The following is a 25,483-nucleotide window of genomic DNA, read 5'->3' as shown; positions in this document are numbered from 1 at the left end:
GCTGACCAGTCCTAGCACTATCCCCTTAATGCTGAGCGCCAAGCGAGAAAGCTGCTAATACCATTTTTATGTCTTTGGTATGATGCGGCCGGGGATCGAACCCACGACCTCCCGCACACAAAGCGGACGCTCTACTACTAGGCGGCTACCGAAGTTGACTAGTAATCTTTTTAGGTCATTTAAATAATTGAAATATAATCTAAACAAATGGAGAGCAGGGACGTTTCTAATGCATGTCGTGTACAAAAAAAAGAACTAAGCTCGTACAGTATCCCTACAATATCTGAACTAACTTCACGTGTAAGATATGCTTGAATAAGCAACTATTTATTTGTCTCCTTTTTTATTCAGACAATAAGAAAAAAAAGTGTCTTATGGTGACTTCACGTCTAAAATGTTTGACTAACCGAGTGTCATTAAGTTGTTTCCCGTTTGTTTAGACAATTAGAAAAGATGGACCAAAGTGCCTTGTGGACAGTTTATTGGAGGAGCAGAGGATGTCTATAGAAAGAGGGCGTGAGGTCATTTTTACGGATGACAGAATAAAATGTGCTATTTTGGAAACTGTTGTTGCAGGTGGGTCTATTTAGGGCAGTGGTTCAATTTGTTTTAAAAGGCGAAGCTCAGTATAAGCCTTTTTGTACTTAACAGATATTTTGTTACCATCATAATAAGATATGCCTTGCAAAGAAGCTAAGGCTTTAACGCGTAATTTAATTAACCCAATATATTTTATATCAAAATAGTAAGTATGTAGCGGCATCTTACATTAAATTGCTCTCTTTCTTTCTCTCTGACTTACATGACAAAATGCTGCAAGTTCAACCTCTCTGAAATAAGAATATCACCAACTAAATAAAGCGGCTGTCGGGATTACAGCACCATAACTGATGCTTTTAGAAAAAATATGGAAACCTATCGATGTGACCGCTTTAGTGTTACAAGACCTGTAAAATTGATTTGCATCACCTCATATATATAAATTAAGTTAAGAAACACATTTCTTAATATTTATACATGAACACGTTTGTAATTTGTAAAATATGTAGGAACATCTGAGGCATTCTGTTTACAGAAATGTCAAAAGAGCAAATGAACAACATTAAAAATGTAAATGTATTTGCAGTTACTAATGCGTTTATTAAATCATCAGATTCAACAGAAAGCTATGTGAGTCTTCTTATTTTATGTGATGTCTTCATTTCCAAAAGAGATCGACATTAATCAGTCATAGACTTCATCAAAAGCCGTGAAAATTTACACCATATACGGTTAAAAGCCTAAGAAACAGTGATACAGTGATACTTGGCAAAATGCAAACAATTACATTTTACCTAGAACAAAGAGTGCATGAATCATCTTATATGTCACACAGTGCCTCTTTTGATTAAACTTCACTGCACGTTATTCACGTATAAATCAGTCATTCTATGCTACAACGATGGTATGGATACAGTGATATCATTTCGAGCCGTAGGATGATTGATGATGAGAAAGAAAGTGTTTCAAGCATGTACTATTTACTTGAGGTTTTCGAAAAAGAAAACGTCCCTCATTCACTAAACCTTTCTTCCACAGGTATAGTGACAACGTGGTCCGTTTTTACCAGTACCATCTTGTGTTTGATCAATCATCCAGAATATCAAGAAACGTTGTTTAAGGAGATTGAGGAACACATTGGCAGAGACCGTCAACCAACTCTAGCGGACAAGATTAATTGTCCAAATCTTGAGGCTTTAGAACTTGAAGTTCACAGATTGCTCACGGTGGTACCAACATTTGCAGGCCGCGTTTGTACACGAGATATTAATCTTGAGGGTTACAACATACCAAAAGGAACAATGGTACACTCTTATAAAAGCATTTTTAAAAGTCTTTTATTTTATAATTCATTGTCTTAATTTTCTTAGTTTCATTTTCTTAACTTTAATTCAATCTTTTTAAAGCTTCGAATCAGTTACCTCAGTATTATCTGTTCGAATCTCTTTCTTGCAGGTAACGGTTAGCGTTTTTGTAAACACCCATTTTCTCAATTCTCCTATTATGGTCAAAAACAGAATCTCAACATTGCATTTTTTGTAGATCATGGCAAACACATGGCGTGTCCACCACGATAGCAAAGTATGGGGAGACCCGTGGAATTTCCGCCCTGAACGGTTTTTAGATGCTGATGGAAATCTTCTCCCCAGGGATAATGTTGTCTGAAAAAAGTATGTGTTCCTTTCCAATAATACTGCACCTACATGCCGCCTATTTACTGTCCTTTGAATTTAATTTGCGATTTAAGCAGGTCATATTGTGTAGTGTATATTAACACGTAAAAGAAAAAATACCTACAATTAAATAACAAAAACGTGATATTTTTATAACAGCCCCACCCTGTATGAACATAAATTTATGATAAAATCCTTTCTTAATGAAACATGAGAAACTAAGTAGCAGAATTAAACATGTGTATACAGGTGTCTCAAGACCTGTGTTAATTTCTTGAAGTCGAGTCAGAGAAATCATTGTAATGTAAAGAAGCACGTTCGCTAACGGGTTTAAGCTCCCTGGCTATGTTCTGTCACCAACCGTTCCCTTGTTTATTCATTTCTTTTTGTCTATGAATTTGTGAGTGCGTGTGTATTGTTTAGTACTTAGTACATATCCGTTAGGTTTCTGTTGTTGTTTTCTAGGGTGGAGTGGGGCTGGAGGATGGGGGATGGGGAGGCGCTGCGTTCTTGGGAGATGGCTATTCCTACATACAAGTATCTCTATACAAGTTGAGGAAAAGTGACTAAAGGTTTAATCGTCAACCTTGTGTAATTACTATCCTTTATCCTGTCCAAATAACCCGTACATTTTTTTCTGACAATCAAAATTATGAGAAAATCAATTAATTTTGCACATTTACCCCAAAACTGGGTAAGTTTCGCGACACTGCAAGCGTCAAAATTATGAGAAAATCTATTAATTTTGCACATTTACTCCAAAATTGTTTAAGTTTCGCGACACCGCGTGTACGTTCTTTTTTTATGAATGTTGACAAATCTCGTTCTGGCTGCATATACACTCTTACACGTACATAAATCGTGACATGTTTCTTAAAAAAAAGAACAGTGATAAATATCCAGTAGGGAATGCGCAATGTGCACACTATCAACACATACACAAACACATACAAAGAAAACACACGAGGACAAAACGAACAAATAAAGGAACACAATGGGGCACCGCGTTGAAACGGTCAGTGGCAAAAGCTGCCTTTTGCAAAAATGACTTTTCTAGAAAAACTTCTTTGCAAATCCATAGTTTTTTTTTTGTTTTGTTTTAAAAATGTTATACAAAATTAATGTTTAAAAGATATTTCTTAGCAATACCTTTGACTACCTGGTCTGCAAAGCTCTTGAACCTTTAGTCTGCTAGTGGAAGATGAATTTGCCTTTGCGATCATAATGACCAAGATCAGACTGATCATGGTCCGTACTGTTTGCTAACCAGTCAGTAAATTTTTAGTGTGTGTGTGTGTGTGTGTGTGTGAACACCATTTTGATTAATAAATGGTACTGCCCAAATTGAATGATGGACCAGTTCATTTTAGAAATTTAGCAGGGTAACGATTAATATGTGACGTATGTTTGATTTATTTCATTACAGCTGGATTCCATTTTCTGTGGGCAGAAGACAATGTCTGGGAGAGCAGTTTGCCAGGTCCAGATATTTCTTGTATATGGTATCACTGTTGGGAAAGTGGAAATTTGTAGGATGCCCAGGAAAATTTGGACCATGCGATGCAAGAAATCTGGAAAACTTTGACACTACCGTAACACTTCGGTCTAAACCATTTTTCTGTACAGCAGAGGAAAGATATTGATAGTCTTGAATATTCTTATGAACGGTCATTGGAGAGAAAACAAGAATAACATAGACATATCATAATAAATACGTAGCTATTACAACTGTTTAGATAATTAGTTCATAGGACGGCTAACTATAACAAAACGAGATGCATTATATTGGAATGATTTACGGGGCGTCTTCTTTCATAGCTGTATAACACGTGGCTTGGTAGATTAACTTTCAAATAATTTTGCATATATATTTGATGACATGTTTAATTATAAAATTTGAGCTTTTCTCCGCACGATTTTGCACCTTTTAACCATCAAACAATTGCTGAAGCTTATGCAATCCGCTCTCACAAGTATTTTCGTATCGTTTCTGCTGTCTTGTATAATGTGGTGTTTACCTATCGCTTCTTCTGTTATGCTGTATAGTGTTTACCTACCGTTTTTCTTTGGTTTAAACAATGTTTTTTTTAAATCTCAATCCATTTACAACATGTCCATATACTAAAAAGACATACAGGATTGAGTAGGAAGCTATAAGGTAGCAGGGTACACTTAGATTCGAAAATTTTGGGCACGGACAGGCTTACATGTAGTGAGTCGCAATATTGCACTTCCCTAATGAGCAGAATCAGGGTAGCCATTTTATAAATTGCGTGCATGTTTTGTGCTTTAAATTAATGACAAGTTCAGGACTCTCATACAAGAATACAGAAAGTTATTAAAACGAAAGTTTTACACCATCCATTAAAAACAGCAAGCCAAAATCATCAATTTTGCACTTTTTGAACAGCTTGCAATGATCCCGCTGCAGAAACAATGCCCAATTTTATTGCATTTCTCAATTTAATAGTCCCTACTGAACTACATGATATAAACGGAATGGTGGCCCATCCATCTCGTTTTTTCACAAAATAGCAAAAATGTTCCTGAGTATCAATCAACAAGCACGGAACCCTTGCATGACTTGAATTTCCCGCGCCGAAGGGACTCATCGATTCATACAACAAGTTTTACAACTGACATCAGAACTTTATATGTATCGGCTGTTTAAACTTTCTAAAGAATTACCAATCATTATCTCTCACCTTAAATTACAGACATCCGAAGTTCTAATTATAACAAATATTGACGGGGGCCAAAATTCGAAGTGAACCCTGCTACCTAAGTTTATTTGAAATTTGCTCTCTTTTTTTCTTTCGTCCTGTATAATGTTGGTAAGTTTTTACCGTATCTATTTGTCTGTTATCTTGTATAATTGCAGACACTTTTTGTATGATGATCAGGTTAATATCCAAGTTAATGGACCTGATCAAGATCATATTTACAGAGGCCTATATTATCAAACAGTGATTTAGTTTACGAATACTCATATAAAAGAGCAATGTACTTGTAACATAGATTTTTACTCTCTTAACGAACCACAGCACCATGCAATATCGCTATGTCTACACAGCCATCCGGTATTCACCAAAGTGGTGCTGAATCTCTGAGGTCCCTCCAGGGGGATTCAGTGCCGGGCTCTGAGCCTCGACAGAGTCCACCCACAGCTACTGGAAGTCCCTCCTTCAATCCACAACATGCAAAGAGAAGAAGGAGGAACATATTAAGGAGAAGAACCAATCCGCATCAACCTTTCAGGCTGATGCATTGGAATGCGGAGGGTGTCTTCAACAAGAAAGCTGAACTTGAGCATATCCTCCATGAGAAAGACATCAATGTCTGTTGCATTCAGGAAACTCACCTACAGCCAGAGAAATCCTTCAAAGTCAGAGGATACCAGTGTTTCCGCTGTGACAGAATTGGCAGACGAAAAGGAGGCATCATGACATTGGTCAGGAACAACATCAGCGCTGTCCAGACCAACACGCATATGGATGACTCCGAGTTCCAAGTTCTGAGCCTCAGAAAGAACGATTTCAGATTGAAACTTGTGAACATATACTCTCCAAATGACAAAGCTCTGTCCCTTGACAAAGTTACAACTGATGAAACCAGGTTCATCATTGTAGGAGACTTTAACAGTCACTCACAAAGCTGGGGATATGGCCACCTGGATAAACGTGGAGAGGAAGTGGAGACCTGGCAAGATGATAACAAGCTAACCCTCATCAACAAGCCAGATGATCCCCCAACTTTTTACTCCAGAAGCTGGCGAACAACATCAACCCCTGATCTTGCTTTATGTACTGATGACATACATGGACATGTCAAGCGGGAAGTCAATGAACAACTAGGAGGTAGCGACCATCGCCCAGTCCAGCTCACTATGGACCGTATAGCCTCTACTTCATCTAACATCCCCAGATGGAACTACAAGAAGGCCAGATGGACCTTTTACCAAAGTCTGAGTGATGAGCTCTGTAAAGACATCAGAGTGGAAGGTAGAGACATCAACCGGGTTGTCAAAGACTTCAACGCCAGTATACTTAAGGCTGCTTACAGCGCCATTCCAAGGGGAGCAAGAAAGGACTATAAGCCCTACTGGAGTGATGAGTTGGAGAATCTACAGGCAAAGTTATCAGAAGCCAGGGAGGAAGCAGAAAACAATCCCTCACAAGAAAATAACCTCTCTCTACAGCAAGCCAAGGCCAAATTCCTCAGGCACAAACGGGAAGCACAGAGGAAGAGCTGGAGAAACAAAACAGCCTCGCTCAACCTAGAGCGAGATGGCCAAAAGCTGTGGAGATTGACGAGACAGCTGAACGATGAAGAAACAGGAAGAGGCTCAGTAACTTTGGAAGAGAATGGTGAACTGTTGACGGGTAAACAAGCGGCAAACACTTTTGCCTCTGGTTACAAAGATGTTTCCAACATCCCCATCAACAGGGAACGGCAAAGGGAAGCCCGAAGAGAAAAAAGGGAAAGGCAAACAAGCCAAGTGACACCAGAATGCATGAAGCAGGGCCTTAAACTACATGAGCTACAGACAGCTCTTAGGCAGTTGAAGACAAAGAAGTCTCCTGGACCAGATGGAGTCACAAATGAAATGCTGACCCATCTAGGCACTGAAGCAATTTGCAAACTCCTGGAAATTTACAACTACAGCTGGACACAAGGACTGCTTCCACAGATATGGAAAGAGGCAGTTATGATCCCCATCCACAAGAAAGGGAAGGATCCAAAGAAAGCTGCAAGCTACCGCCCAATCAGCCTAACCAGCTGTGTTGGAAAGACCATGGAGAGGATTGTGAATGCACGCCTGAAGTGGTACATGGAGACTAACAACCTATTTGCAACGCAACAAGCTGGCTTCAGACAATTCCGCTCCACTGAGGACCAGACCACTTATCTATCACAAGAGATAGAGGATGCCTTCCAAGAGCAGAAAGTCATGCTTACAGCATGGATTGATCTGCAGAGGGCGTTTGACAAAGTCTGGACTGATGGACTCCTCGTCAAGCTGATGAGGACTGAGTAGGAGGTCACATGCTGAGGTTGGATTAAGTCATACCTCCACAACAGGACAGCAAGATTCAGTTTAGAACATGCCAGCAGTAGGAAGTTCCTGTTGCGTCATGGTGTCCCACAAGGCGGAGTCTTATCCCCTACACTCTTCTTGCTTTTTATCAATGATCTGGTGTCTGAACTACCGAAAGGAGTTAAGGCTGCTCTCTACGCTGACGATCTGGTGTTATGGTGTAAGGAAGAACATGCCACTACAGCCACATACAGGATGCAAGAAGCCATCAACAAGCTTTCAGCTTGGGCTGAAGATTGGTGTGTATCGATCAATACAGAGAAATCGTCCACCACACTATTATCCCTGTCGTCAAAGCAGAGGGCGGGTAAAATCAAGATGGGAAATACGTCGCTGATTGAAGCAGACGAGGCAAAATACCTTGGAGTGACCTTTGACAAACGGCTAACCTGGAAGCCCCACATTAGTCAAGCAGAAGGGAAGGTCCGTAAAAAGCTTGCCATGATGCGCAAACTTGCTGGACAACGTGGGAGCAAATGAGCAAATACTCAAGACAGTATATCAGGGAACAGTGAGACCCCATTTAGAGTATAGCTCAACTGCCTGGTCCACTACTGCCAAAACTAACCAACAGGCTTTAGACAAGGTTCAGAACCAAGCATTGCGGATCATGACAGGTGCAACAAAGTCTACACCAATCTCCTTCATGGAGAAGCTAACAGGCACACAGCCGTTACAAGACAGAAGACATGCAAAGGTTCTGCTTCAAGCAGAGAAGTTCAGGTCTTTTCAAGACCATCCCATGAAAGCCAAGCTAGATGGTTATACAAAGAATCGGCTCAAACGTAGCAGCTTCGTACATGAGGCAAAGAAACTCAACCGAAAGTTCAAAACTGAGCTGAGCATTCCAACGACTCCCTTGGGTAGTGAAGACATCATAAACCCACTAGCGAATGATCTGTCCTCAGTGACTGTGAGACTTGCTGTTCCTCGTCTTGACCGCGGGAAGCAAGAGGATGAAGGCATTCGGAAGAGCCTCACACTTGCTATGATCAATGAAGACTATCCTCCGGAATTATGGACTCATGTCTATACAGACGGATCAGCCACATGCGCCGTCAAAGATGGAGGAGCAGGAGTTTTCATTCAATACCCATCTGGCAAGAGAGAAACACTACATGCAGCCACAGGAAAACACTGCAGCAACTATAAGGCAGAGACTGAAGCACTCATGAAGGCCGTCTCAATGGTTGAAGACTCGGCAGAAGAAAGCTCCTCAGTCGTCTTTTTCACAGATGCACTGTCTGTCATTGAAGCTCTGATCAACAGTAAAGCTCCGCAGCTAGCCAGGAGAATGCAGAGCCTGAGTATAACCTGCAAAGTAACACTTCAGTGGATTTCTTTGTACTATGAATCAGAATTCAAAAAGTACGTAACATATTTTATTGCATGGGCTTCAATATTTACTGTTTTGAATTATTTTTCTTCATTTTTCCCATTCGTGCCCGCCCGCTTAGCTCAGTAGGGAGAGCGATCGTCTACGGATCGCGGGGTCGCGAGCTCGATCCTCGGGCGGGGTTATGTTCTCCGTGACGATTTGATAAAAGATATTGTCTCTGAAATCATTCGTCCTCCACCTCTGATAATTCATGTGGGGAAGTTGGCAGTTACTTGCAGAGAACAGGTTTTTACTGGTGGATTCGTGAAAAAAGTTGGACATAGTTATCAAAAAAATAGTCTTACTTTTCTGGGATTCGAACCCACACCTACACCTAATACATTGTATGCGACGTTCTCTCTAACCTACTGCGCCAACGTGACAAGTTTAGTACGTCCGATTGGTTGGTGCCTTTTATGTATAAAATATGTATTCAGTAAACTATAGCACCCCTTTACTTGGATTAGTTCAATATTAAAAGTAAATTTACGCCCGAATGCACAACGTATATCTATACATGATTTTGTTTTGATAAAAAGTAGCTCGTTCAAGCTTGTTTACAAAAATATCACATTCTATGGCGAATATTACTTTCTATGGTAAATATCATTTTCTATGGTGATTATCACTTTTTACGGTGAATATCACTTTCAATGTATCTCCATGAGACAAGTTATAGTTAATAGTGGAATTTACGAGTCTTGATATAAGTGTTTTTGTCTTGTTTTCTGTTGTCCTCTATAATGGTATTGTTTACACATCATTCTGTCATATTATTCTCGTTATGATAAAAATTATCTTTTTTATGTTCGTCATTTATCTAAATTATATGTGTATATCTTCCCACTGCCGGGTTACTTTGAATGGCGGCCTGCTTTGCGATGTATGACACTCTGTTTGCGGTTGCTATGTTCACAGTGCCCAATGTAGACTGGCTGGCATCCTTGTGTTTCTCATGTATAAGTCTTCTTCATTAACAGTGGAAGTAGCTCCAGCAGGTTGTTTTTTTCTTCATGGTGGCATATTTCTGCCACGAGACAGCTAGGTACCTATGACGAAAATATCGTAAACTTCCCATTTCGGCAATTAATAACATTTTCTAGATATTTTTAATTTATTTTTTGAAAATATTTCAACGCAAAATTTCGCATTAATGCTTAGAACTGCCACGAGATGCTCGGTAATTATCACGATGATATTCTAAAATTTCCAGTAACGTCGTACTCTTTTCTGAAATATTATCGCAATAAATCATTTTTTCTTGATATGTTTTTTATTTCCAGGAAATTTTAGGCTACTGCGATAAACTTTTCAGAAAATTTCTGAAAGTATCGAGATGGCTTATCTCGCTAATAAATGACAGTTGTGGGCACTAACACAAAAGGTATATAGATAATAAAGTAATTATTGCAATAATATTTCTAGGAAACCTTCCACTATTAACATAATCTTTTCAGAAAATTTCGCTTTATCAAGATAATTGCTTGAAGTATCGCGATAGCTACCTAGCTGTCTCGTGGCAGAAATATGCAACCATAGATTTTTTTATACTCAGTAGCTCCCACCCTTAATGTTTCTCATGTATAAGTTTTCTTCATTAACAGTGGAAGTAACTCCAGCAGGTTGTTTCTTCGATGACATTTTGTATTCCCCCTTGCTACAAACATAGGTATGATTTAGCCATAAGTTTAAAATGTGCTATTTTAGAGGCTTAAAATTTGCTTACAAAACGTTTGCAGTTTTTATTAAGAAAACAACCCTGCATCTAGGGAGCCACACTATGCACGATGCTTCCGTGTATTTCACGCACAGTTTTGTCTACATTGTTAGTCATTACCTGCAGGACAAAGTATTACATCTAAATGAAAACTTTTGAAATGAAATACTTTTTAGATATGTATTTATATATATATTTTATTATTAGCATTATTTGTAAGGCAGAAGTTTTATATATTGAAACTATGGATTCATTATCACGATTAATGAACTAGCCTGTGCTTGTATTCAATTTAGATAGTCATATTGTTTAAAAATTCCTTACCATATGTATTTTACTTCACGAAATATAAAATTTAACTGTGTATTTCATTAACTGTCATATAGTAACAGTTATTTGTTAAAAATCCCCCAGTAGAGGTAGAACAAAATCACACTATGTTTGGTTATACATTTATTATGTATTTACTATTTTAACCAAGCACATAATTGTACACACATGCTTATATCATGCTTACAACAACAACAACAATAACATAACCTTTATTAAGCTCAAATCACATAGTGACACAAGAGTATACAGCAAGACATTTGAAATAACATTACTATATAGCTGACATATGTGCCATGGGGTATATATAAAGTAGAACTAAAATATAATATTGAAAAGGACCAAAATAAAACACTAAAGAGCGATTTTCAGGGAAAACATGCTTTTTAGTAATCGTTCACTTTTTAAATATGCAATTTCTGCAAAATATTCCTTTGCAATAAAACAGACGTTATGCCTTATTTTCTATCAACAAGATACAGCGTTTGTATAAATCTACATTATAAACATTACACTTAGCCTTGATAACATAGATCAATTTGAAAATACTGGCTTCTAGGAACGGCCAGGTTTTGTGACTATGTATTGTTATTTCTCTGGTTCGTTAAGACCACCTTCAAAGAATCTGTTTATAAATTCATAATGCTGCTAAACTATCCATCTACCATCTATCCATCAGTGGTTCCAAACAGTTGTTCAACGGCCCGTGCGTGAAATAATACCGTAAGTGGCACCGGTTGTCTTCCTCCACCATTAAAGGTTATAACACACTCAATAGCTGTTCTTCTTTATTCTATAGAACACTGACCTATTTCCAATGACCGCAGCACACATCAGGACCCAATTTTAAATGTATGTAACTTACATTTTCTTGAAAAATATTGTCAGTGCTAAAACAAAAATCAAAAGAAAAGTGGGGGTCATGTTTGATGCAAGAAAAATATTTCCAGTCAAACATCAAAATCAACTAAAATGATGATCTAAGTTTTTATGAGAAATTCATGTTGTTATTTCATTATGAAAATGCTACCTTCATGTCAAGCATAGATCTGTCATGTGATTTTAGCAAAACAATTGCAAAAAAATAAGGACGATAGCTGTAAAGAGCAAACAAAAAAAATTACTGCGGACTATTTATATCCGCCATTTAATTATGCGACTACCATTTGTTCGCGCCATTTTTTATTAAGTGTGGAACTTCATCATAATACCTGAAATATGTCAGTATCGTCTAAAACCAAATAAGCTGGGTTATAAATGATACGAATGTATAAAAAAATAAAATAATAAATAAACCAATGTTAGCAACAAATATAGCAGAAATTAGAATATAATATCAGCACTATCCATTCTTTATTTAAGATTTACAAATCAATATAGAGGTTAAGTTATGTAGCGTTCTTAGATATGGCTTGTATTTTCAGAGGCAGAAAAAAACTGCATTGGATTTTTTCTTATTGTACGTAACTGAACTACCTTTATTTTATACTCTTCTGTGAAATACTGAAATTTATCAGTGAAATAAAATTGATATTTTCACTGTTTCAAACAGTGAAAATATCATTTTTTATTTTTCACTGGTACAGAACTATATTTGAGTGCGAAATGATATGAATTATAAATGATAGGAAATTCCTTGAAAAAATATTCTTCAGTAAAGGTAAAGATGTATAAAAATACTAAAATGATCATAAATATTTACATTTTATCATAATAAAATGTCAAAGAAATCAGAAAACATAATAGAACTATTTATAGTTTTTCTACAAAGACATCCTGACGTCACGACATTATCACGTTATGGTGCGATGCACGTGACGTTGCGCGGGTAAACTGAATATAATTTGGTTAAAACCATTAAAAATGCATAAAATAAATACCGGTAGAAAATTTGTTTGTTTCAGTGTAAGATCGAAAAATATTTCACTCGTGAACACCATAATTTACATTTCCACTCGTGGCTGCGCCACTCGTGAAAATAATGCATTATAGTGTTCACTCGGTGAAATATATTTCGATCTTACACTAAAACAAACAAATATCCTCTATTTATTTAATATGTATGACCTTATACATTTCTGTAAATAGCGCACACAAAAACTATATTCATTTCTATTTCAAAACCGATAAATATTAATCGTTCTTAACAAAAGATGAAGGTATATAATAAAAGGGTCGTTATAACATGATTTTGCATTCGGCTGTCATGTATTTTGCCAGGTTGGATCACACGCGTCTCGTGTGATCCGACCTTGCAAAATCTACTTGAGCCGAATAATGCACCCATATCATTTGCAAGCTATTATGATACTAACCCTATTGTATCTTTGCACTCGTACTATTCGGCAACAAAGCTTTTCGTAAATGTTGCAAGATGCAGATGGAAGCTGTACATGAGTATTATATGGTACATTGTAAGTGTCTACAAAAGAGGTAGCATGTACTTTTTATTTAAATTGTAAGTGTCTACAAAGGAGGTAGCATGTACAGATAACTGAAATAATGTTTTATGATGGACATTTTTTTTTCTCTTTTCTCTGTGTACAATTCTGGTGTAAAATTAACAGGGAATTTATGTTGTTTTATGGTAAATAAGATATCCTAAATATAAACGAATTCTAACTTTTTTTGTTGTTGTTTAGATTAACAGAATTTACATTAGATTTTCGGCAATTCACTCAAATCTATGTAAAGGATTATGAAATTTTAAAAGGTAATTATTACCACCTACCATTTTAGTATCGTAAAATAGCACCGCCATGAATTGCGCTTGCGATTCATGGTAAACGTGCCGATCATATTATATTGTTAATTATGTACACCATAAATAATTACATTTTCTTATTTTACGTTATATTTCTTCTGTTTTGTAAACAATAAATGAAATCACAAATCATAAAAATGTCAGACTATCGATGTTATAATCTTTAATTAGAACAGCCGAAAATCTGCAGATACGTTAACTTGTAATTCGCCTTTCGATTAAAAAAACAGTTCCCGGTTTTAATTTTAAATAAGATTATCCCTAAATTCAATGAAAATTACATAGTCGTGTCATATAAGTTTTTATATTTACCTTCAGAAGAATGGGTTTTAGCTAGATCTTTAACTGAATATTCTGTCTATCATTTTGATTGCCGTTTTAGGCAGATATTTCATACAACGTACTTGAAGTCCTTTTACCTAAAAATACAAAATATTGATACAGTAAAAAAAATATCTGTCTTGAAAAAACATCACCACTGTAACTGCTTTTGAGCAATTACTTGCATGCAGACATTAAAACTAAATCCTTGAAACTTCCAAGTATAATGGTCGAGATTTTTTTTCTCAATACAATCAGCATAAATCTAAACCAAAACACACATAACTGCCACATCTTAAAATGATTCATTATTCCATAATTTAGCAGCAATACAGAACCAGATTTTCTGACTACTTCAATGTCCATTGGTCGCACGACGCAATTTTGTTTATTAGTTTGTTAATTACGTCACATCTCAAGTGTAGTCTCGCGGGAAGAGTTGTCTATGATATTGTTGCATCAAAGTTGTTTACACAAATTATTACCCGACCCGATTTGTTTTTCTTATTAAACAAAGAAGACTGAAAAGTGTATATTATTATGCAAAAATTCATTTATGTACGTCACAATGATTAGGTTAGAGCGTCAAAATGTTACAACGGCGCGTTGGAAAAGAAACCAAACAAAACAGGCAAATGTTTGTGTAATCCCTGATAACGTGATACAATCCCAAACAGTTATTTACTCTTGAATAGAATACCCATTAAGCGGACTCGAGAGTGGTACAACGCTTGAAGCTTTCATCACAATAGACCTTAAATAAACTAGAATCTAACATAAACAAATAAATTCATTTTTTGTTCGTAGGTGTTGCATCCTTGTGATATTATTTCATCGAATCTGAACTCCATACATTGATTTGAATCAACGACAAATCACGGTTTTTTATATAAAATACATAGCGAATGAAAATATTAAAAAAATGTTGAACAAACAGATGGGTTGCGCCTTGTTGCCATTTGGGTCACAAAGGCCTGCAGGGTAAAGTTTTCAGGATCATTATTAAGTTATATGTTTCATTATAGAAAGAAGGTGATAAAAGTACACTTGTGTAGAAACCATCAAATGCATTGCTTGTCTGGTCAAATAGGTTGTCCTTATTAATTAATTAGTTTTTCCTGGTTTTCCTGACATAATTTAACTTAATTTATCTAAAATAATCTGTAACGTGTTCGTTACATATCTTTCAAATATTTTTTCCTGAAAACTTTTTAATCTAAATACTTTGAATTGATCTAGAATTGGAGTTATAGGCGTGACAATTGTTATCCCATATGAAGTAACACCGTCAACCATACCGACACATACATATTCACCAGTCTCATCTTTCATAAAGACAAGAGATCCAGAGTCCCCGAAGTCTGCAAATTTTTTATTCGACTCAACTGACTGTATCTCAAACTGATTATGAAGGGTAATGCTACATTCACCGTCATCCCATATGTATTTCATAGTTCTTGCAGAAACTAAAGGCAGAGTCGAAACAAAGATTCCGCTTGTCTTATCTGTAGTTCTTCCAAATTTGACGACGGGCCATTTGTTTATTCGGGACAATCCATACGTTTTCCCAGAATTAAACCGCAATTCTTCCCCATCGGCTGTAAGAAAACAAAATATTATGCTGCTATTATAAAAAAAAAACCAAATGTTTATCAGAGAATAAATAAAGAATATAATAATCTATAAACTTTTGTACCCTACAACAAAAATGTATTACCTCCATTTAGCGTGGAAGGAAATTCTCCCTCGGCTGGAGGACGCTGTTCTATCTGAAACAGTGCAACTTCTACTCCGATAAAATCTTTGCCACCTTCTTGATATACGGCTTGTACCAGCTGTCCAATCTGATGGTCGGAGTCGCCTGGTTGGTAAACTGCTTCACATGGATTAAACTCTGGCCAATGCATCCTTCTATCCTCCTTTTCTATTAACTTTTTAAAATACTCAAAATTTAATAAAACATGCGCACATGTAAGTCCACAAATACCATACTGTGGATGCTCAATGAATCCGCCAAGGGTTCCACTCTGCTTTTTACTCTTACCAGCAATATCACAGCCCATTCTTAATGGTTCATGATATTCTTTTGCTTTGGGAACGCTTGAACCAGGGCATGTTACAAACATACCCTCCCTAACATCCACAGGTACACCGACATATCTTCGTTCGAATGGATCTTCATCAAGAGGAATATAACCTTTTGTATGAACGTATAGAACAATGCATGGCTCTTTCTGAATCTTAAAATCGTGTGTTCCATAACTCTTCGAACGTACAGGGCTTGCTGTAATAATCGAAAGATACTTGTGACGTTGCATAAGGTCTGTCGCATGCATGTTTATACAATCTTTCAACCTTTTCGTTTCGTCTAATGTTAAAGCTTCGTCTGAAGTTGTTTCATTGGTCATAACGTCTTTTCCTTCCGGACTGAACTGGTCGACCAAACGTTGTTTTATAGTATATCCTATCTCGTCCTCTTCTTTTTTTGACAACAGATCTTTCACAAAGATCACAAAGACTACTTCTCTGTCAGAATGTATTTTATATGACGGGAAAACGTGCACTATTTTGTCATTCTTGCTCCTTATATAACTGCATACATCATCAAACAATCTTAACGTCAGTTCGTTCTTCCGTCCAAACTTCTCCAAAATTCTATGCAACATCTTTTGACGCAAGTAGTATTGCTGTTTTACTATCAATTCCTCTGCCGTTTCTTTTGCTGTTTCGTTGTCTTGATTCATGCAGCGTTCCCACCTGAAAGTTTAAGAGGTAAAGCTGTATAGGTAGAATTGTGGATGAAAAATGAAAATACTTTTTGTCATAACAGTATCGATGTTTCTCACATTGACATGCGTAACAGATTTATTATTTCTTACTTTAAGACATGGGTGCACAGTTTTCATAATTTTACTAACCTCATCTATGCATGCCAGCTTACGACTCTAAAAAGTGCTTCTACTTTTCCTTTTCCATTTCACCCATTTTGACCAAGGACAATGAAAGATAACGTGAGTTTTTTATGGCTATATTCTTGACTGGGCGATTGGTCACGTGTTTCCTCGGCTTCGTATTTGATCATGTTTTGTACAATTCATTTGACCTGTCAAAACTTGTTCCCGGCTTTCATTATATTCTGTTCACGCATATATTAGATTAACATGAAAGCCAGAAACATGTTTTCACAGGTCAATTAAATAGTACAATAAAAATTATCGTATCCAGGTCCGTATGCAGAAATCACAGATTCATGTTTTTATAAAACAAATACCTGAATATCCCTTGTACAAACATAGTTAATTAACAGCGCGCGTGAACGAGAGAATATAGTTAGTATAATACACAGAATGTGTGTAACTTGTTAATATTTATATTTTTGAAATATTTAGAGTATTCAGGACATAAGACCCCAAATATACCTGCGTTGTATATCTTTTTTTAATCTTCTCTAGAAGACATTTATTTGAAATATAATCTTCACAGACGATTTTGACCAGTTTTAACAGCATTATATATAAGTATTAAAACCATTGGAAATAAGTAACTTCTATCGCTTTAACGGGTAATCTCAGGTCATAAGTTCGTGTGCAATATATTAACAATTCATTTGCTATCTAATTGTTTTCTTAACTCGCATTTATATATTTTTACTCCCTATGTTATTTTTATGTATGATCTGAATTAAATTGAAATCCTTTTAACAGTAAATTGTGTATAACATAAAATATGATATGTAAAACATGACCGTTTGTTATGAAAATTAATGCAAATATTACCTTACATAGAGGATAGTTCTTAATGTTTAGGAAGTAAATTATATATTTATCAATTTAGAAATAACATATTAAAGTTAAAAACGCACCTGAGTTCTTCTTCAAATTTTTCACAATATCTGGAAACGTTCTCCTGCTCCTTCTCGCTTAATACACCACCTTTCATCAGATCTTTCGTTTCCTTCAAGTATGTACTAGCTTTTTCAAACTCAGATTGTAAATGATATAGCCTACCCCTACAGAATTTGAACGTCAGCTGTTTTCTTGGAGTAGATATAGGTATGTATTTGTATGCACTTCTAAGAACTTCCTCAGCTGCCACGATAGTTGAAAGGCTCATCATATCAGAATCAAGAACTTCAAGTTTGTATGTGATATGCAAGTAGTCGCCTGCCTTGTAGAGTAGGAATAACAATGCGCAGTACATTTCAAAGTCACCGTCTTCGTCGGGAACTGGGAACATGTCGCAACCAATATTACATTGTTCCAGAACTAATTCTTGGTTCGTTTCGCTTTTGTCTCGTAAATATAACCTCCGATGAAGAAAGAAGTAACTATAATGTGCCAGGATTTTTGCTGTTTTATCCTCGCATTTTTCACTCAAGTACTTTGCTTCGCTTGCAAAGTCTTTAGCACTTTCTATGTCATTTTCAAATTCCGCAGTCGTTGCCATTTTACTATAATAAACTATTTCAGCTACAGTTCTGTCAAGATTGTCCGGTATTACAGCAACCATGTTTTCGAGAATCGATTTTCTTTTTTCACATTGGTCCATTTCGTATGTTTGGACCTGGAACCAAGTACATATTGCAAACTTATCTACAGCCTCTTGTTCCCCGTTCATCATTTCCGTTCGAAATGCATCCGACAAGAATTCATAGCAAATTCTGAATGATTTGTCCTTTTTAGAGTCCACAAACTTTTTAAAGGATAGCCACAATTTTCCAATCCTTTTCAAATCTCTTTTGCATCCTCCAGAAATTGTCTGTATGTGTCCTAAATATACCGTTTTTAGAAACTCTGCTAGGTACAAGCGTTTCTGTTTTTCCAATGAATCCAGAATGTACGTTATCGAAAAAGTATGGAATACTGTCTGAAGATAGCCAATAAGAGCATTGAATACATAATAAATAGTAAAAACATCTACTACTTTAATTCTTTGTATGTCAGTCTCGAAACGTATGGTTTCTTTTGATGCCATTTTTGTCCTCGATTTGATAGTTTATACTTTTCTTAAACTAGAATTATTTTCTTCACCCAAATATAAATGACGGTAGACGGCATTCACACCTGCATGTAGACTGAAATGTACGTTTGTATGCATCCGCTGTCATTCGGGCGACGCTTTTCTTCATTATACTTTTTTTCAGTTTCGATACTACACTATTGTCCCCTTTTTTTCCTGAAAATGATAACCATTTGCAAAACTCAACGCTTTTATAAACTTGCTACAAAACTGCTACAGGCATATGAATTCAAGATAAGATAAGATAATATTTATTTAACGTCGGTTACAGATAAAAGTTACAACATAAGCTTGAAACTTGTATCCGACATACATGTAAACATATTATCATATAACATAAAAACAAACAAACTGTAAATAAAAGCATCATTAAGACATACTAAAATTAAGATCTTCAGATTAAAACCTGAGTATCAAACTTAAAAAAATTAATTAAAAGACATATATTAAATCATAATGATAGAGGTAAGCACAGAAATTACTTAAGAAATTCATTACTAAAAGATACTCAAAAACAGTGAAAAATGAAGACAATTTTATACAAAAGCTAAGACCTGTGTAGTAACTGCTGGTTTAAAAAGGAGTTTAAAACTACATCTACAAAAACTATAGATAGGACTTGCGAAATAAAAATTTTCATAAACAGATTTAGGTTAAGTGAGCAGCTACCATTCAAAATAAGATATGATAGCATTGTTTATACAAACAGAAATACATATATCACACATGCAGAGTAGCTAAAACTAAAATAACTAGGACATTTGCTAAAACATGCAGCTAAGACAAACTAAATATAAATAAGATACAATGCAGCCAAGACAAACTAAACATAAATAAGATACAATGCAGCCAAGACAAACTAAATATAAATAAGATACAATGCATCCGAGACAAACTAAACATAAATAAGATACAATGCAGCCAAGACAAACTAAACATAAATAAGATACAATGCAGCCAAGACAAACTAAGCATAAATTAGATACAATGCAGCCAAGACAAACTAAACATAAATAAGATCTAAACATAAATAAGATACAATGCAGCCAAGACAAACTACATGTATATATAAATAAGATACAATGCAGCCAAGACAAACTAAACATAAATTAGATACAATGCAGCCAAGACAAACTAAATATAAATAAGATACGATGCAGCCAAGACAAACTAAACATAAATTAGATACGATGCAGCCAGGACAAACTAAACATAGATAAGATACACTGCAGCCAAGACAAACTAAACATAGATAAGCTACAATGCAGCCAGGACAAACTAAACATAGATAAGATACAATGCAGCCAGGACAAACTAAACATAGATAAGATACACTGCAGCCATGACAAACTAAACATAAATAAGATACAATGCAGCCAAGACAAACTAAACATAAATAAGATTAAGCAAAAATCAAAATCAGCAGAATCAAAATCAGGAGGGATGCATGGCAGGGTTAAAGCAAAAGAAAGAATACAGGAGATCCGGATACCCAATGTTTTAGGTCGGATCCAAGATATATACACAAGTAATCACACGCTGTTGAGACCGATCAAAACAATAAACTGACTGCTTAAAGTTTTCCATGTTCAGCCCCTTGTGACATTGACCTTTGATGGAGTGACCCCAAAAACAATAGGGGTCATCTACTCTGTAAGTTCTATTATCCTATGAAGTCTCAACATTCTGGGTCAAGTGGTTCTCAAGTTACTAACCGGAAATTGATTTCCATGTTCTGTTCGCAGCGACCTTGACCTTAAATAGAGTGACTCCAAAAACAATAGGTGTCATCTATTCTGTAATTCCCCCTATGGAGTTTCAACATTCTCGGTCAAGTGGTTTTCAAGTTACTGACCGGATTTACTTTTCCATGTTCAGGCCCCTATGACCTTGACCTTTAATGGAGTGACTCCAAAAACAATAAGGATTATCTATTCTTCATGTCCAATCATTCTATGAAGTTTCAATATTCTGTGTTATGTGGTTCTCAAGTTATTTACCGGATATTGTTTTCCATGTTCATGACCTTTTGACCTTGAGCTTTATTAGAGTGACCCCAAAATCAATATGGGTCTTTTTTACTTTGCATGATTAATCATCCTGTGTAGTTTCAACATTCTGGGTCAAGTGGTTCGCAAGTTATTGATCGGAAATAGTTTTCAATGTGGACTTGACCTTTGATGTAGTGACCCCAAAAACAATAGGGGCTGTCTACTCCATAAGCCCTGCCACCCTATGAAGTTAAAAGGTTCGAGGTCAAATGGTTCTTCATTTACTGATCGGAAATGAAGTGTGACGGACGGACGGACGGAAAGACGTCCGTTCCTACATATTGGTATTTATGTGGCTACTCTTCTGTACTCTCTATTGTTCTTTTTGCCACGTAAAAGAAAAATAGCCACATAAAAGCATTACGGAATGAATGACATCAAAGAAAAAGTACAGTTACCTATTATTCATATAGCCACCTAAGTATGTAAATGTGGGGTCGGACGAACAGACAGGGGTTCGACATTCAGTGACATTATATACATGAAGATTAATCAATAGAGACAATTTGGTATGTATTTTGTATTTCATTTACGCCCTTAAAGGACATCAATCGCCTACTGTATTCACAAAATGGAATACAGTGTCAGTCGCTAATAAGAGTTCAGATCAAATATCAAAATTGGCAAGTCGGCATACAGTGAATGTTTTTACAGTCCAGATAAGAAGTAATTTTTTTCAAAACCGCAACAGTTATTTAACATTTTACTTAAATATTTCAGAAAACAACATGGTATATTGGATTACAAATCAATTTGATGTGATATTCATCGGTTTCGTGTCTTGGTGGAGTAAATTGTCATGCACTGAGTGTGATCAGTCAACAATTTGTCAGCATTTTGTAAACATTACTTGTCTGTTTCATCTATTTTATCACCACATACACATAGTCATGTCATACTTAACATTTAACTTTTAAATACACACACCGTGTAAAGCAAAATAATTTCAAGACGATTTGTTTCCTTCGGCCTGTCAGTTGTTTTATTTGATCTGTCGAAACAGGAAGAGGGGGAGTACATTCATTTATAGGTGTGTGGTAATATCAGCCAGTACACTGACACGGGCATTATTTGTAGAAAGAAACAGTAACTGATCAGCGGACCGGCAAGTGTAAGGCAAGATAGGTACAGATCAACATTCATTCAGTGTGTATTGTATCTATATCCATGCTGAATTTGTTCATGAGTTATAACAGAAGCCTTTAAATGTACACCAGAATGTTTTATACGATTTACATTGTGGACAATTAATTTTTGTAAGAAAATGTATTTCAATTTAGTAATATGTAACACGTATCTTCTACATTTTCTTTAATTAAAGATCATATCTGGTGTTATCCTGTGCTGAGATGTGAAGTCTGTTTTTCAGCGAATGCCGTTATAAGAACGAATTCATGACCTTGACCGACCCATGCCACGTGACTTCAGTTTGCAAATCAAACTACTTGATAACGCATTATAGATACTTTATCAAAATGAAAGATTTATGCAACACTCTGCCTGATTGGACGAGAGTGTCAATTTCTTTCACTCTGCTGATTGTGCTACGCTGAGTGAAATGTAGACAAAGCGTTTATCCTAAACTACGCTGTTTACAGTTTTAAAACTAACTTTCGCTCAGTATATTTAGCAAGAATATTGATATATCTCAAAATGATAAGTAAGTTTAATAAACATGATAAAAACCTGTTCAAATACCAACATATATCAAATTAAAGAAAGAGCTGAATACGGTCTGCGTATCACATGAATAAGGGTGTGATAAGAGTCATCTATGTAGAGAAGTGCTTTTTAAAAGATTTTCCTTGTTACAGTTGTCGTCTGTATATGAAAAGGTTTCTTGCTTTTGTGACTTATTCAGATTGCATATTAAAATGAGTACTTGTTTGCTTTGATATATTCGTTATAAATTATTTAACTGATTTATTATATATGAATATTTTTCTTTAGTATGGTATGCAAATATCGAACTCAGTTGAAATCTTATTATGTATATGCTATATAATGACAGAATCTCATTACATTGAAATAAAGGTACGCTGCATACAGTTTAAATACGTGATATGACTACGGTCAAACTTTGCTTAAGAAACAGAAATATTGAAATAATTACAGTTGTATGTGTCCCTTGACCTTTACATTTTTATAGGTGACGTCATTGTCCAAAGATTCATGAATAGCGAATATGCATTTGTTAAAGCGGGATCAGTTGGCCTATTTTAGGGGCCGCTATATTCTCATCAAACTTGATTTGTAGCATCTTTATTAGGCCTGCAGCCAACTTTGTTCAGTTGGGACATTTGCCACCTTTTAGGGGCTGCTAGAGCTAAAACTAGAAATGCCTTTAGACAGCGTCTCATGAACAGCTTGATGGATCTTTGTCATACTTGGTCTGGGGCATCATTATAAGGTCCTCTTCCAAATTTATTTATATAGGAACTTGGGCCCTATTAGGGACCACTATAGCTAAAAGTAGATATGCCTTTCTTCGCATTAACCACTAAAATGTAATGGATTTTTATGAAACTTGGTGTGTATCTATATCGTAAGGTCTCCTGCTATTTTGTTACAAATGAGGATAGGGACCAATTTAGCTAAAAATATAAACACTTTTAATGACCTCTTCTCATGAACCACTTGATGAATCTTCATCAAACCGCTGCTGTAATTATTCGTCTAAGGATAAACGAAACAAAATTGCAACCCTACGAAACCTTTGTGAAAAATTAAGAGAGAACCATTTAAATTGTTAAAGTGCGGTGTTTAGTTTTGCAATTTGAAAAATGTTAGATGAAAGATGAATGTTAGATGAAAATTTCTTTCCTTATTACAATTCGCCGACCATCTTTTTTAAAGGTATTTCTTGTTTATCTTGTTCAACGGTTGACTTGGCTGGTGTCGGAAATTTGAACAGTTACACTCTAACGGAGAGTCACGACACTATAATTGAATGTTATAAATTACATGAAACTAAGTGATGCCTATCCCAGATGATTATGATCTAAAAAGTGTTCTGAAAACGAGTCTTACCTTATTTTCCATCAATGAACCATTTAACTCAAAAGTGCCCGCAAAAAAATCCTGAAAAAAGTCCTTGTCTAAATAGATTATTTTCCTGATTAAAGTATGTACAAATATCTAAACCATAATTTTACAAGTTGAAGTCAACCTAATCGATATTTTCACAAATTAAACAAAGTTGTATGTCAGGTTTGAGCTTGTGACGATTATGTTATAAATCCTCTTACTCTTACAAGATTTTTCAATAAATTGACCGAGGCGAAGCCGACAGACTGTTTGTGTGTGATTTCACTTATCTTATGCAAACATTCAGTATTAGATTTTATTAGGTGTCTCGTAACGATTCGACATTTTCCATTGATTTCCGAACGGCAGCGACGAAGTTTAAACAAGTATGGACTGCACTTCCGTCCATCAGAAGTTTGTCATAGTCTCGAGACCAATTTCGGTTAAAAGCAAGAAACTATGGCAGACATCGTATCTACCGTGAAAACATGTTAGACACCAGTTCAGTCAGGGAACATTGGTAAACATCGTTTCTACCGGGGAAACATGAATAAATATTGGTTCAGTTAGGAAATCAAAGTAGACATCGATTCTACTGGGAATTTATGGTAGACATTGGTTCACTCAGGGAACTGCGGTAGACATCGTTTCTACAGGTGAATTCACGTAGACATAGGTTGTACAGGGAAATCATGTAGAAAACGCCTACTAGTTACTATGGTAGGCATTGCTTCTACCGGAGAATCCTCACAAACATCGTTTCAACTGGGCTAATTTACGATAAACATTGGTTCAGTCGAGAAGCCATGGTAGACGTTTGTTCAACCAGTGAATCATAGTAGACATCGATTCAGTCACGGAACCATGGAAAACATCGTTTCTACCGGAGAATCATGGTAGACATTTATTAATTCAGGCCGGAATCATGATAGATATCGGCTCTGCCGGGTAATCATGATAGACACTGTTTACGGGGGGATCTTGCGGGTAGACATCGGTTCTACCAGGGAATCATGGTAGACATCGATTCAATCAGGAAACCATGATAGTCATCGGTTCAAGCGGTGAATCATGGAAGACATCAGTTCAATAAGGAAATTATGGTAGACATCGGTGGTTCGACCGCGGAATCATTGTATACATCGGTTCAATCAGAGAATGTTGTAGACATCGGTTCAATCAGAGAATGTTGTAGACATCGGTTCAATCAGAGAATCATGTTAGACATCGGCTGTAATGGGGAAGCATGGTAGACATCGGTTATAGCATTAAACATACTAGATAATCGATTTTTCTTGTCGTTCCACAATTAAGACAAATAACAAATATCTGATAAATCAGATACTATACAATTAATGCCTTTTGGTGAGGTCGATATGTGGATTTATCGACCGATATCAACCTCGGGCAGCCCGAGGTTGATATCGCTTTTATCAGGTCGATAATCCACATATCGATCGGTCTTAAAAGGCAACAATTGTTTTATTATCAAATCCAGTCTACTCATAAATATAAACTTTAAAAAATGATATCTGTCATTTTTGTGTACGACGTCGCATTCTTGC

The 25,483-nt window shown here is 36.0% G+C and overlaps 3 protein-coding genes across 3 annotated transcripts; 1 reads left to right on the top strand and 2 right to left on the bottom strand.

The window, feature by feature from the left end:
• The first annotated feature begins 1,478 nt into the window (after window positions 1–1,478).
• Window positions 1,479–4,261, top strand: LOC123538804 (cytochrome P450 1A1-like). Its single transcript, XM_053529898.1, has 4 exons — window positions 1,479–1,844; window positions 2,083–2,204; window positions 2,679–2,750; window positions 3,640–4,261. The coding sequence occupies exons 1-4, from the start codon at window positions 1,479–1,481 to the stop codon at window positions 3,854–3,856; spliced, it is 777 nt and encodes a 258-aa protein (XP_053385873.1). The 3' UTR covers window positions 3,857–4,261.
• Window positions 4,262–13,691: 9,430 nt separating this feature from the next.
• Window positions 13,692–16,571, bottom strand: LOC123538739 (uncharacterized). The gene is made up of 2 exons (XM_045323039.2): window positions 15,539–16,571; window positions 13,692–15,419 (listed from the first exon to the last, which is right to left on the bottom strand). The coding sequence occupies exons 1-2, from the start codon at window positions 16,563–16,565 to the stop codon at window positions 14,959–14,961; spliced, it is 1,488 nt and encodes a 495-aa protein (XP_045178974.2). The 5' UTR covers window positions 16,566–16,571; the 3' UTR covers window positions 13,692–14,958.
• Window positions 16,572–17,646: 1,075 nt separating this feature from the next.
• On the bottom strand, window positions 17,647–24,175 carry LOC123539448 (uncharacterized). Its single transcript, XM_053529897.1, has 2 exons — window positions 23,922–24,175; window positions 17,647–18,996 (listed from the first exon to the last, which is right to left on the bottom strand). Exon 2 carries the CDS (start codon window positions 18,793–18,795, stop codon window positions 17,647–17,649), a length of 1,149 nt encoding a protein of 382 aa, XP_053385872.1. The 5' UTR covers window positions 18,796–18,996; window positions 23,922–24,175.
• Window positions 24,176–25,483: the final 1,308 nt, after the last annotated feature.

Source organism: Mercenaria mercenaria, chromosome 18, assembly GCF_021730395.1.
Source record: "Mercenaria mercenaria strain notata chromosome 18, MADL_Memer_1, whole genome shotgun sequence".
NCBI classification, from domain to species: domain Eukaryota; kingdom Metazoa; phylum Mollusca; class Bivalvia; order Venerida; family Veneridae; genus Mercenaria; species Mercenaria mercenaria.
This window is presented reverse-complemented; position numbering and strand designations above follow the sequence as displayed.